At 39.0% G+C, this 14,407-nt stretch overlaps 3 protein-coding genes across 8 annotated transcripts in view; 2 read left to right on the top strand and 1 right to left on the bottom strand.

The window, feature by feature from the left end:
• Position 1: 1 nt before the first annotated feature.
• Positions 2 to 13,357, bottom strand: eif2ak1 (eukaryotic translation initiation factor 2-alpha kinase 1; the record flags this gene model as incomplete). Of its 4 annotated transcripts, XM_046069383.1 has the most annotated exon segments (17): positions 2 to 316; positions 586 to 819; positions 1,004 to 1,083; positions 1,185 to 1,299; positions 4,867 to 4,973; positions 5,166 to 5,274; positions 5,422 to 5,806; positions 6,173 to 6,221; positions 6,300 to 6,393; positions 6,487 to 6,567; positions 6,665 to 6,764; positions 6,858 to 6,901; positions 7,182 to 7,318; positions 7,403 to 7,570; positions 9,453 to 9,538; positions 12,913 to 13,061; positions 13,132 to 13,357. In XM_046069383.1, coding segments are annotated over 14 exon segments (1,797 nt in total). In that variant the 3' UTR covers positions 2 to 190.
• LOC123983213 (ankyrin repeat domain-containing protein 61-like) lies at positions 2,037 to 5,037 on the top strand. The gene is made up of 5 exons (XM_046069385.1): positions 2,037 to 2,288; positions 2,605 to 2,699; positions 3,032 to 3,194; positions 3,398 to 3,598; positions 4,142 to 5,037. The coding sequence occupies exons 1-5, from the start codon at positions 2,076 to 2,078 to the stop codon at positions 4,772 to 4,774; spliced, it is 1,305 nt and encodes a 434-aa protein (XP_045925341.1). The 5' UTR covers positions 2,037 to 2,075; the 3' UTR covers positions 4,775 to 5,037.
• pms2 (PMS1 homolog 2, mismatch repair system component) overlaps positions 12,842 to 14,407 on the top strand; it is a 9,414-nt gene continuing 7,848 nt past the window's right edge. Inside the window, exon 1 of one of the 3 annotated variants that reach the window (XM_046069380.1) lies at positions 12,842 to 13,088. In XM_046069380.1, the coding sequence (XP_045925336.1) occupies positions 13,069 to 13,088 (20 nt within the window). In that variant the 5' untranslated portion in view covers positions 12,842 to 13,068. Of the gene's footprint in view, positions 13,089 to 13,667; positions 13,974 to 14,407 lie in introns of those variants that run through there. The other 2 variants (XM_046069377.1, XM_046069379.1) reach the window with 2 other exon arrangements.

Here is a 14,407-nt window from a genome sequence, read left to right as displayed (position 1 = left end):
ATAGCAGAAGTAGGTTTTATTGAACAGCTGAATGAGAATAAATAGTTGCACCCTTACATCCAGGTGTACAAGACACACTCAAATGCTTTACACACACTCTACCACTTGTACCAAGTCACTTAAGTATTGTACTGCAGTGGTTGAAAAAATGACGTTTTCACAGTCTGTAGTGTGTCGACATTTTTAAGGCTCAGGTCTTGTCCGACTCAGAGAAATTTACTGTGACTTTTGAGCTCTCAAGCCGACTGATCTGTCTCCTCAGCTGCATGATCTCTTTCTCCTGCTCTTCAACCCTTATTTGCAAACCATGGATCACCTGAGGGGGAAAACATATTCTTAAAATTAGTTGCTAATTACTATTAGGGTCCTTACTGCAGATGCAAGTGTGATCAAACCTTCCTGGATCCAACAGGCACAGCTTTCTGGTGACACATTCCGAGTTATAACATTATAAGTAATCCTAAATGGAATTTACCTTTGTTTCCAGACAGCTGCATACTTTGTAAATAAAAAAAATCTTTTATAACATAAAAAGTCATTGTTAATTATTTTTAAAGCTAAAATATATCCATATATCCCACATACTATGTCTTTCCTGCAGAAAAGTTCGCTCTGTAGAAGCTCGCTGGCCGTGGGCCGAACCCTGGGCTCTTTACTCGTCAGCTTCACAATGTACTCAGTGAGGAGTGGCCATCTGTGGCGGAACGAGTCTGGAATTTTCCCCTCCCTCAGGTCTCCAAGGGTCCGGACCCGCTCCATCTCTGTCCCAAAGGGCTGGAACAGCTCCAGAGCCAGCACTCCGATGCTGTACATGTCTGACTGGGAGAGAAAAAACAACACACATACAGTTAAGATTGACAGTTGTTAAATAGAAGAAGATAGAAAAGATGATGAAGATGAATCAAATAATGATTAAGTGTAGCTTGAAATTGTGTGTCGTTTTACATTAAAACTTCAGTCTGAATTCATCATAATTTAGTTGTCATACCATAAATGTGTTTACCTTTGAATCATAATGGGAGCCCTTCAGCTGTTCTTGTGCAGCATATACAAATGTGCCAACACCTGTAGTATGTGAGGAAGCTGCAAAACACACCAGAAATGTGACTTTAAAGCAAATAGCGCCATCTACTGGGGATTGTGTGAGGTACTGCGTCAATAAAATACACTGAGAGATATGGTACCACTGCTGAGAGAGGTGGAGCTGTTGTGGCCATCCAGTATTATATCCCTGCAGGCCAAACCAAAGTCCCCAATCCGAACATGGCAGTCCTGACCATGGAGGAAAATGTTCCTTGGCTGTGGAAAAAACAAAGACAATACAATTAGTTCCTTATGTCACTAGGTGTAAAGATGCAAAAAGGTTTTTGCGTGCAAGATCACAGTGTTTTTATACAACATATTAAGAACAGACATTTTAGGGTTTCAGGCCATTTAACATTACATTTTAAATCTTCACTTATTTTTCTCATAAATTTTCCCCATAATGTCTCTGATGGGAAGATACATCCTACATGACTGTCGTGTAGCTGCTGGATGAAGCCATTGTAAAAAGTACAGATGATTCAGAAAAATCCAGTGCTTCACATCACATAAACTATTCTATTCAAATTTGTAAATACTGTGCTTTATTTCCTGTACTTTAAAAGATGGATTGGTAGGCATTTAAGCTTTTACAAAGTTATAATTCTCTGTAAAATTTGAAAGAACCACAAGCACTGAAACGACGTATAAATTACTCAGAAGGGTGTCACCAGTCCCCATAAGTGGCCCCGCTTGCAGCAAGAAGTTATCAGTTGTGACACTATGGTACATCACACTTTGACACTCTCAAACCTACATGATGAAATCAGACTGACTGAAAACACCAAACACACATAAAACAGAAGTAGATGCTGAAACTACCAAATACAGAAAACAGAAGTAGCCATTGAAACTACCACACACAGCAAACAGAGGTAGCTGATACGCATTTCATTTTCCCTCCTCGGACAGCCAAATGAACAACATCCTTCTGAGAAATGTGCGCTTGCAAACCAGACGAACCAGCTTTCAGCTGCCGCATACAAGACTAAATGGCACAGACAGCAGTGAGGCTGCGATGCCTGGTCATGTTAGGGAGCAAGGAACATGAAGATAGCGGCGGTAACCTTATGAAGTTTCACAACAATGAATTCTATACTGCAATTATGGATGAAGACTTGGGATGTATAGAAGACATGTCAAGGAAGTATGGGAGCAACTTCCTCATCAAGATACAAGACGGTGCACAAGACGTTTTTTGGAAGGTAGCTGCAACAATTTTTTTTTAAATGACCTGTGAGAATTTAAACATGTTAAATGTAAGTTTTAATTTACATACATCACATTTGCACAAACATAGCATCTTATATGTTGTAATATCTTCAAATCGACAATAACAACAAGAAGCTCAATGTTTACTCACAATTGTGACATGTTTATGCTCCAGTGTGATCATTCAATTTGTGCAGAGAAAAGAAAATAGCAAAAAAGAATATACTTCTTGTAGTGTTAGACTGCAACACATTTGTGTTTTCCAGTTTTTCAGTTTGTCTTGTCCTGTCTTGTCCCGTCTTGCCTTAGGGACTTGCCATACTTCCCCTTCACCTGGCTGCCTCTTACAGAAGAGTAAAGAGCATGCAGAGCCTGCTGTCAGCAGGGGCAGACCCTGAAATGAGGTCTGGACAAACATATACGCGGCAAAGTATAAAAATATACACACACTAACACCTAACCATCTCGGCCATCAGTACTACAGTGTTCCATGAGGTTGTTTTTCTTGCAGTATAAAGCTCTCATAAAATTAACAAAAACAACTTAGCTGGAATAAAATAAACTCATTTCCTAAAACAAAGAAGACTGTGTTTACACGAACCGTCTAATTTTATTTTTGGTAACTTGCTGACTTCCTGACACCCAACCCAATGACAAGCATGTCACTGGTTCCTTTTATTTTTTTAATAACAGCTTTCCTTCTGCACCAATTTCACCCGCTGTACCTCTGTCACAGAGACCAGCTCGGCCGAACCACTCTGCACTTAGTGATAACCAGCTGGCCGAGCATCCTGAGCAAACCAGGTTCCAAGATCCAGACTGCTGTGATGGGCTTGTGTAGGCAGGCGGAGGCCTGTCTACAGCTCCTCTGTGAGCACGGTGTTAACGTCAATGCAAAGGTGAAACATCAATCAATGTATTAGCCTCTTTTTCCACTAATTTAAGCTCCTATCTGTGAAACTGAGTTTCTGAGAAAAGTATTTTGCAGATCAAAAGAGAAACAATGAAAATCTATGAAAATATTTCTTAAATCCTCAAATCCATTTTATAATTCCTTTCGAAATGTTTGGCTAAGGTGTGTTTGATGTGGTTCCTTTGGTAGGTGGAGGAGAAGAGTCACCAGACAGCTCTCCACCTATCAGTACGCTACAGGGCTCTGTCTGCTGTCAAAATTCTCTCCAGCTATGGTGCTGATGTTAATGCTGTGGACGACAGCGGGATGACGCCCCTGCATATGGCAGCTGGAATCCTCCATAAGGACATTATAGCCACCTTGATCAAGGAGGGAGCAGATATCAACATGGTTGGTGTTGTTCCTCAGTTTTGTTGTTTTTTGGTATTTTGCATTTCCTGTATTTTTCTTGCTTAAACGTTCACAATAAAATACAAAAGACCCTTCAACTGCAGTCATTATAAACCTGTCATAGCTACTCCAAGTCCAAATGTATGTCATGACGAAGATATAAAATCTTAACCTTGGACAGGCTAAAGAAAGAAAATACAAAATGAATAAAAAACTTTGACCAATTCAGCATAAAAAAAGGACACCCAATTCATGTGCCCAGTCTGTTTGCCATCTAATATCAGGCAAATCACCTATAGCGTAGGTCTCAAATCAACTAGGCAATTACTCTTTTGGGGTAGACCAAACAAATGAAAAAATGTTGAAAATACTATTCACTAATGGAATATTTTAGATTTTTTTTTTTGCATAAGTGACACTCAGCGACACCCCTTTGCCCTCACTTTACTGTCCTTTCAGTGCTCTTTATCCTGTTGAAATGTGTGCATTAGGTTATACATCTGTCCTTCATTCAATTCAAGCACATTCTTGACTATTTTTAAGGGGGTGAAGCACTCTGGGAACACTCCTCTGCACCTGTCTGCTGTGGCAATGGCTATGAAGTCCACTAAAACCCTAGAGGACAACGTTAGCTGCATCTCTGAGCTGCTTCAGCAGGGGGCCGAGGCCGACGCTGTGAACAACGCTGGGATGACACCTTTACAGGAGGCATGCAGCATGGGCAACAAGCAGCTGGTGGACCTGCTGCTCAGTTACGGAGCCAATATCAATAAGCTGAGCAACGCAGGGGAGAACTGTCTGTTCCTGTTCCTGAACCACAGGTCTAATGTAAGGAACAGCTCTCTGCTGGTGAAACTCCTCAGTCTGACCTCCCCACTCACAGTCTACAACCAGAGAGGCCACCTACCCTCTACCTTGACACTACCATGTTTCTTCAGACAGAGAGACCAGCTACTAAAACTCATTCAGCAGCCAAAGAGGCTTCAGGATATTTGCAAGCGTGATATTTATCTAAAACACGTCCAAGACAAGACACAAGTGTTGAGAAGAATACTGCCTGAGAGACTATATGCCTTTGTAGTCAACTACTGGGAGAATTTACACATTTCCTTTGTGACAGATAGTGAACAGGACTCTTTTAATAACTTATCTGACATTGCTCCTATGGCCATTTAACACCCATGTGTCAATGCAAACTGCACCTGACTGTAATAAGCAATTGCAATAAGCTACAGAGACAACACATCTGATCAAACAAAGCACCTTACCTTCAGGTCTCTGTGAATGATTCCCCTGGAGTGAATATACGCTACTCCTTCAAGTATCTTTCTCAGCAGGCCGAGTGTGCGTTCAGGATCAACACATCCATAAGGGCCTGAAAATACAAAAATATATTTATTTACCACAAGTATACTTTTATAACTCAGAACAGGTGTGAAATAAATGATCAGCATGAATAAAGTTAAATGTATAACATCTATAGATCCTAAGACGCTAGCAATGTAAAGCTGTGTGCTTTTAATATATATAATCAGTAAGTATATTGTAAAGTAACAACAACAATTACATCTTATGGTCTGTTCTTCTCTCTGCTTGGTGTTCCTGTCAGAGATCCAGTCCTTTAGTGAGCGCTCACACAGCTGCATCTGGATATAGAGCATCAGGTGGAAGTGTACCTGCCGATACAGCCGAAACACAACTGAAAATCTTGCGTTGTTTCTAAGTGTACATTTTAAAAAACACATGATTTACTTTCAGTAAGCTATAAAACAGAATATTTCTAATCATTTGTTTGATCACTGAAAGCCTCTTTAAGCAACTACCTCTTTAGAAGGCTTTACTGTATGTTTGTCAGCCCGCGGCTGATATTCTCTGTTGATGCAGGAGTTGTTGTTCAGTTCGATGCTACTCCTGCTGGACTCCTCCTCTGACAGTTCTGAACTCTCCCAACCCATGGCAGGACATTTGGAGCTCTTCATGGGACCTTGCTGTCCCAGGAACACACAGGGGATGTAGTTCTTGGGAATCCGACGCATCGTCTTGGGACACACCACCTGGTCCTTCTCTTGGGTTGGAACTAAAGCTTTGATGGGCTGGGTCTCTCTTGGGGGTTCTTTGGCACTTGAAGCAGCATCTGTCTGTGCTTGACTGAGGCTCTGGAAAACAATCGAGGAGCTGCTGCTGCTGCCGTCATGGCTGTCACAAGAACTGGGAATGAAGGAGTCAAGATAGATTAAATAATGAGTATTAGCTGAGATAAATACTATAGTGTAAATAGTATTTGATTTTTTTTACCTGTCAAAAAATAATAGTATTAATAATACATTCTTAGCAGAAATTTGTAACCCTACCAACTTTTAAAGCTATTTCCTTATACAAGTAGTCCACCAGAAGGTAAAAATATTAAGTATCAATAAGCCTTATAAATAACATAATAAATAATACTATGGCAGCACCTTTGATTAATTCCATTATCAATTAATATGCTATGATCATTTGTATTGTACAATGAAAAGAAAATACAATGAAAAATATCCATAACAATTAATAAGATCAGTTGACGCTGGATCCTACCTGTCTTGTTGTCCAGGTGATTCCAGTGCAGGCAGGAGAGATTCAGGATCTGCAACAAAGATGTTTTTCACATAAAGCTCGTGTTAAGATAGGAAGAGTCAGTGTTGTTGTTCACTAAACTACTCACATGCAGCAGGCTGAACATGTTCCATCCACGCAGTGTGATAGCCCACAACATTAATATGCTGCAGGCTGGACAACACTTTCACTTCCCTGAGTACCTAAAGCAAAATAGAATTATGTAATTATTAGTCTATTATATATCTGCATTTGGGCATAAAAAGGGTCATTTCATAAAACACTGACGGACCAACCTTCATGCAGTCATCCTTTGACACTTTTTTGATGAGAATCTTCTTCACAGCATAATGTTGTCCATCCAGTTTGTTAATAACCTACAAGATAATGCCAAAGATAACATCATTGTGTTGATCAACTCAACTTGTGTTTGTCTTCAGAGAAGTTAAAAAATAATATGAGGGAGTAAAATACCTTAAAAACATTTCCATATGATCCTTTTCCAAGTCGACATAATTCTTCAAATTCACTAAGATACCGGGACGTCTGCGCTTGAAAAAGTCCCTCCTTAGGTCTGTGCGAATCCAAAAACAAACATCTCTTATACAACACTTACATATACACGATATCTTTGAAGCAACTCAACATCATAAACTACTCAACCTACCTTACAGCAGGATTGTGTGTGTTTGTGCCGAGAAGTTGTTGGCCCTGCAAAATGAGATGAAGACAGTTACCACACTGTGCACATGATAACAATTAACACTATATTGTACCAGTTAGTAACCTGTTGAAGCACTTCTCTTTTAACAAAACCGTAAGCTGCGTTTGCTGCTTTGATCAATACTCTTATTGACAACGTCTATTACTGTATACCAAGTGCAAATACTCACTTAACATAATTCATTAAAAAAGTTTAACTAGTCCCAACATCAAAACTGACAACATACCAACTTCTACAAAGACACCTACTGGTGATTTGTCCAGTTACCTGTGGGTACAGCGAGGAGCTGGCAGCATGAAGCAGCTCAGTGAAGGCCCGATTGTGCTGGAGTCTGACGGTGCTAAACTCATCACTTATGGCTAAAGGTGAGAGGAGGTTCATAGCGGCTAAACGCTGGCCAATAACTATCAGAGGGACAATTTGAAATTAATGACAATCATAATGATAAACATATATTTACAATTTCTAAACAACATCTCATTACATACCTTTAAAAAGCATACGCGAGCGTGTTGGATTGCTCTCGTAGACGAAGCACAGGTGCTCTAGTAGAGAGCCCAAGAGAAGGTGGTTGGGGATTGCTGAGGCGAACTCATGGATGGACGGGTAATGTTTACCAGCCATCAACACCTCATGGTTATTGTCTATGTCGGAAGCTGAGCATATGAAATAAAAAAAATAAATAATAAAATAAGCAGAAACAGTAATACATTAAAATGCAAGAACTCACTGTTTGGGCATGACTCTTGCATCATTTTTACAAAGAAACACCACCTCCAAAGGAAATTGAGAACTGGAGGTTGTGGCACAAAACAAAAGTTTATATTTGACATTGTTGTAATCCCACTAAAATCAAATACACATATAACCACAGTATTTCTTCTCTACAGTCCTACCTTCTTCAATTACTCTTGCTATCATTTCAACAATGTTTTTGTCTCCTAGGTCCATTTTTCTGTATTAAAACACTTTTGGTCCAATACTAAGCACTCAGAGCGGTACTAATGATTATCCTGTTCACCTCCAAGGCAAAAAATGGGCTCATCTTCTTTATACATGAGGGGGCGTGTACAGCAGTAACGCTTATCTGCCCATTCCAGCGGACACCAGCCTCCTCCTCTGAATGTCTGCTATAAACACATGACCAAGCTGAGAAACTTGGTCACTGTGCCAGAATGTAAAGAAGAGGCTGTTTCAAAAGTTGCCTGACACTCTCATTTCATCAAACTGTAGGATGTGTGAAATGACAGGTCTTGACTTGTTTTCGAATACAAATTTGACTTTACAAAAAGACTGGATCTCACTGATATATGGAGGGAAAAACATACATTGTTGAAAACATACACTTGGAGCAACAGAAACCATACCCTACAGTCCAGAATAGATTTCTGGTTTATTTTGGCTGAGTTAGAGCCCTCCGTTGAGTCATGCACTGTTTCCCCTGCTGTTCTGACAGACCATAAGGCCATCTCTTTATCTATTCAAGTCAGCAAGGAACAAAGAGGGAGGCTCTCTAGCGGTTACTGGAAATTAAATAATTCTCTACTATCTCATGAGGAACTAAAAATGAAAATTATACTGAAAAAGAGCAGCTGAGCCAAGAAGATAATAATGCCTTACTAGACTTACAAAATCAACTAGACGTCTTATATGAGAACAAAGCAAAAGGAGCTTTTATAAGGTCACGTAGGAATTGGATGGAACAGGGAGAGAAAAACAGCAGATATTTCATTACCATGGAAAAAAGAAGACAAGAAATCAATAATATAAGAAAACTTAATATTGGGGAAAAGATTAGTGAGGACAGTAAAGAAATATCAAACTATATATGTGCTTTTTACGAACAACTTTACTCAAAAGATAATAATCTCAAAGATCCAAATGAAATCTTTAACCTTATTGACTCACCTAACTGTGTGGATGAAGAATATAATAAAATCTGCTGTCAGGACATAACTATTGAGGAGATTAATTGGGGAATAACTCAGTTAAAGAACAATAAATCACCAGGCTGTGATGGCCTGACTTCTGAGATGTATAAATGTTTCTCTGAGTCATTAGGTGAATTTCTCCTAGCTGTCTTCAAAGAATCTCTTGACAGAGGGGAACTCCCTCCCTCTCTGAGGCAAGGCGTCATAACACTTATTCCAAAACCTCACAAAGACTCTCTATTAATTGAAAATTGGCGACCCATTACATTGCTAAATAATGACTATAAGATTCTAGCATCTATCTTAGCAAAACGTCTCAAATCTAAATTACACACTTTAATTGATGAATGCCAATCTGGTTTCATGAAAGACCGTCACATAGCCAATAACATTCGCTTAGTTCTGGATCTGATGGAATACAAAGACTTTCTAGATGATGAACACCTTATCTTATTCTTAGACTTTCAAAAAGATTTTGACACGGTAAGCCACAAATTTATTATTGACACCTTAAAGTTTTTTAATTTTGATCAGAATTTTATTAATGCTGTGAAAACTCTGTACATGGGAGGAAACAGTTGTATTAAATTGGCGAATGGAACCTCACCTAGATTTTACATAAAGAAAGGTAACCGCCAAGGCTGCCCCACATCTCCTCTTCTATTTTTGATTGTAGCCCAAATTCTTTGTGACCTAATTCACAAGAGTTCATTCAAAGGAATTACATTAAACGAAAGAGAAATAAAAATATCACAGCTGGCTGACGACACAACCCTGTTTCTAAAAAATGAATCCCAAATAGGAAGTGCACTAAAGGTTGTGAACAAATTCTCTGAAAGCTCAGGTTTGAATCTAAATCTATGAAAATGTGAGCTTTTTTCTCTTAAAAATAAGCACTCGGGTCAAATATGTGGGATAAATATAAAGAATTTAGTAACCTATCTTGGAGTAAAAATCAGTCATAATCACAAGTTAATGACAGAGAGTAATCTCTCTTTACTGTACGACTCTATTGATAAAAAGTTTGATTCTTGGCTTACAAGAGATATATCTACATATGGCAGGGTTCTTCTTTCTAAAGCAGAAGGTCTCTCACGAGCAGCATATTTATTTACATCTATAAAAATAACTAAATTACAATGTGCCAATCTAGACAAACTATTATATAACTTTATATGGAGGGAGAAGCCCCATAAAATCAGAAAAAACATCTTGACCAATAAAATTGAGGAATTAGGTTTATCGGTAATTGACTTCTCACTTTTCAATGAGATATTAAAAATCAACTGGTTTAAAAGATTTTTGAAAAATCCAAACAGTTTGTGGAACATTGTCACAAACTTTATCTTTGAAAAACTTGGTAAAATCACATTCTTGCTTCAGTGCCCATACTCCATCAACAGACTGCCAATCAAACTGTCAAACTTCCATAAACAGGCTCTAACTTGTTGGTCACTTTTATACAAACACAATTTCTCCCCTCACAAATGTTTTATCTGGAACAACAGGAACATCATACATAGAAACAAGACTCTCTTTATACAAAACTGGTTTAAACATGACATTGTACTCGTAGCCCAACTGTTAAATAACTCAAATTTCAACATATGAAGACTTCACTCATAAATTTAACTTCCATCCTCCAAGAAAAGAATTTGACGTTGTAACCAGAGATATACCCCATGGGATCATCACCCTACTTAGAGATGAGAAAGATTTGGATCAAATGAATGTATTTTTCTCATGTAGTGTTTCAATAAATGGTCTATCTTTTCTAGACAGAAAAGTCAACAACAAAGTAATTAAGAACCTTTTATGTGCAAAATCTATCCCTGCATGCAGGTTCAAATAGACCCCCCGGTATGAAAATATTAATTGGAATAGAGCATGGAGTAACCCACATCAATTTTTAATTACAAATAAAGTTAAAGAAATATCATTTAAAATTCTTCACCATTGTTACCCCTGTAACGAGATTATTTAGAAATTTATCCCTTCTGTAGATGAAAAATGCTCCTTCTGCTCTCTGGAAATAGAAACGTTGGACCATTTATTCTATAGCAGTTCACATAGCTCTTCTCTGTGGAATGATATGCAATGCTTCATTAATGGACGCTTTGGTCCATCCCCTGATTTGAATGGGACTGGTCATTCTTCTGGGATTGGGACGAGACAGGAATCCTTTTTTTACTTTATCATGGGGTTTTGACAGGACAGGAGTATTTTTGTGGGAAAGGGAATAGGACAGGAAGTGTCAGACAGTATGAGAGACAGAAGCAGATAAGAGAGGATTTATGAATGAGAAAAGGAAGAAGGGCAGTGTTTCAAGTGATGACAGCCAGATGAAAAGGCCAGACGAGGCGTATCGAGTCGAGGTGACACAAGCGGATGGGATTTTCAAAGATCAACACGAGGTCGCTAAGTATGTGGGATAAAAACTGCGAGATGTGCGGTTGGTCAAGATAACAAAAAAACTGGAAGTAAAAAGCGTAACCCCAGTTTTAGCCTTAGTCCACTGGCTTCCTGTCTGCTTTAAGATTGATTTTAAGAAATGGGTTGGCACCTTCTTGCAACATGCTAACCGCCATTAAACTCCATAGCATAAGAAGAACTGGAAGACAGAAGCTGTCACCCTCTAGTAGAGCTCAACAGTGAGGTTCCGGAAGTAAAAATCCCATTCATATTCTGCATCGGGATTTTGATTATGAGCCATAATTTCACGACCATCCGATGACTCACCACCAGCTATGAGACTGTGATACGCTCCTTGACACCTGAGTGGTGATTGGAGTCCGGAATAAAGCACTGTACCATTTCAATGACAACACAAACTACAAAATATCAACAATATAAACACTATGAGAAGGATTCAATTCAAGAAGAAGCGTGCTAAACTATCGTTAAGTTGAAAGTCCTTGGAAAAAGTATACATCGCAATGGTTTATGAAAAAATTATGTACAGTCTTGTCCCTTTGCCTTTTCCCCCATTTTTCGTTTTTTTTTTTGTTAATTGCTCTGATTCAAATATTTTATGATCATGATTTATATAGTGGTTGGTTGGATTGGTTCATGGCTTAAAACTCCTTAAATAAGGATTTTTGGAAAAGCCAATGGGTCAAGTGAATGGGGAATTTACTCCTGGAACCAGACCCGTGAAAAAAGCGGGCAGTTACTGTTGAGCTCTATGGCAGGGTGGACTCAATGGTGCGTTCCATTTATCTCAGAAGTCGGACGTCACCCCCGAGTTGACGCCGTTCCAGTTATCGAGTTTATACTCAGAGCAGCCATCTTGGATGACGAAATCGGGGCAGTGATGGTGCGTTCCATTTGACATGGGAAGTCGGAATTTCCCGAAATCAAAATTTCAAAGAGAATACTCCGCCCCCCCCCCCCTCCGGAGAACCGCACTGCCCCGACTTCGTGATCCAAGATGGCTATCAACAGTTAGTGAAAGCTGTTGTTACTGTTTATTAGCACTTCTGTATACTTGTGACTCATAGAAATGTTCGTACAAAAAGTGCTGTCCAACTGCTGTCTGCGGACGTTTCGCTACAATGAGTTTTTTAATCAAACGGCGAATCAGTAGCTAACCTGGCTATTCTAAACAATGGCTGGCCGAGCGAGGTTTTCCGATGTGTTAACTGGAACGCCATCAACTCGGGTGTGAGGTCATTCCCAGTTCCAACCTCCGACTTCCGAGGTAAAAGGAATGCAGCATTAGGTTCTCAGACTTAAAGGGGCGTTCCCTTTGAAATTTCCGACTTTGAACTTGTAAATGCCGACTTTCCATGTCAAACGGACTGCATCACAACCCTACAGCTTGAGGAGGAGGGGGAAGGACGGCTCAGTCACGTTGTATTCACATGGCCTATAAATACTTAACTACGCCCCTGCCACTTTAAAAAAAAAAAGCAATAAAGCAACTCAACAGATCAGACTTCTCATTCTGGGGTCAGTGTGTTAAGTAATGTGGGATAACCGCCACTAATGTTTACTTAATAGGGCTGAGCACACAGTAAATTAACGGAACACTAGCCATGTGTAGCACAAGAAGAAAAGCTGCTTACTGTCAAACTGGACTTCATCGTCCTCTTCACTTGCCAAACTTAACAGGCTAAAGTTACTCTCAACCTCATGTGTCCTGATGGGTTTAATGTTGCGGTGGACCAAGAGGGCTCTGCTGCTTCCAGAACTTTCCTCCGGCCGCAAGAGTCCGCTGTTGGATGTTAAACCGTACATTTTTGTATGTAAAAAAAATTATGACTTGACAAAACTAAGTAACTTACTTTAAAACGCTGCCCAATTCACAACAGCTACCTCATATCTGCATCAAGGCGCACCCAAACTACTCGTTAAATCCTAGCTTCCCAAACGTTTACATCGTATATGTATCAGAAGAGTGAGAGCTTTCTCTAGCGAGTCCCATATGGTCGGGGTACAGTCAGTCGACGGCCATGATTCAAGGCAGTAGTAACTCGTGTAGGGACCGTCTGAAAATTAACGTGACAATGACTTACAACATGATTAATTGATATAAAAAGGTTTTACTCAAAATTACACTTTAAAATCCAGATGAGTATAGGTAGTATAAATACCATCGTACAGCTTCATAACATTGAACTCTATAACAAAAATCAATTTATTCGTTTTTTACAATACGAGGTTAATTGCACACGCGCCCTAACATCCCAATACGTCAAGGATTCCGTTTTGATGATGAAATGCCTAAAAGTTTGAGGCAAAGTTTCGATAATGCTTAGTTATTTACCGTGATGTAATTTGTTTGACATTGTTATCACTGTTGTGGTTTGTGTTTGTTATGTGAGGTTGCTGTTTTACATACTCAACATTTTAAATGTATTACTCAAACTGCGCAGTTATGCGCACAGGTGACGCTCGCGAACAATGTGCGCAGTCCGCGCGGTCCGTTTCACTTTTGTGTTTACAACATGCTGTCGTGAAACGGTTTCAATGATATGTTATCGCTAACAGTTAGTTAAAGCAAACTACCTGCATTTGACAATGGCGAGTAATTAGCAGGTGTCTCTTCCCAGTCACATATCAAAATGTCAGGACACAAGTGACTTCCTCGTGAAGCTTGTCACTCTTTCAAGATGTCTGATGCTTGGTAAGTAACGTTAGCTAAGTTATCAGAGTAATGTTAACGTTATATCCATAGACTGTATATCTTTATTTTACTTGCCGGTATTTGTTTTTGTTTTTACATCATCCAAATCTACAATGTTCAGCATTTATTACAAACTTTATAAGTAAGTCACTAATATAAAGGTGTGTGGCTATGTACAATATTTACATTATTAAGAATTATTATGGTGAACCGAAAAGGACAAGTGAATAAATAGCAGCAGAGAATATTGCACATTAATTATTAAACAGGTAATATTGGACAGAAAATAGGTGATGAGGTCTAAATTTTAAATTTTATTTTTAAACTGCATTATGTCATGTTATTTTGATGAGGTCTCATAACTGTTAGGAATAATCATAGTTTATGTTATGTGTTTCTGAAAAGAAGGGGGAAAAAATATCAGATTTTATAAT

Source organism: Micropterus dolomieu, linkage group LG14 (assembly GCF_021292245.1).
Source record: "Micropterus dolomieu isolate WLL.071019.BEF.003 ecotype Adirondacks linkage group LG14, ASM2129224v1, whole genome shotgun sequence".
Taxonomy (NCBI): Eukaryota; Metazoa; Chordata; class Actinopteri; order Centrarchiformes; family Centrarchidae; genus Micropterus; species Micropterus dolomieu.
Note: the sequence above shows the minus strand (reverse complement) of the source record. Positions and strands in the feature narration are given on the sequence as shown.

Bases quoted from the DNA above. Each gene is read 5' to 3' on its own strand.
- LOC123983213 (XM_046069385.1), top strand. From the start codon at position 2,076: ATGGCACAGACAGCAGTGAGGCTGCGATGCCTGGTCATGTTAGGGAGC. The intron at 2,700-3,031 runs GTCTGGACAAAC...CCTCTGTCACAG, and splicing joins GGGGCAGACCCTGAAATGAG to AGACCAGCTCGGCCGAACCA. The intron at 3,599-4,141 runs GTTGGTGTTGTT...ACTATTTTTAAG, and splicing joins AGGGAGCAGATATCAACATG to GGGGTGAAGCACTCTGGGAA.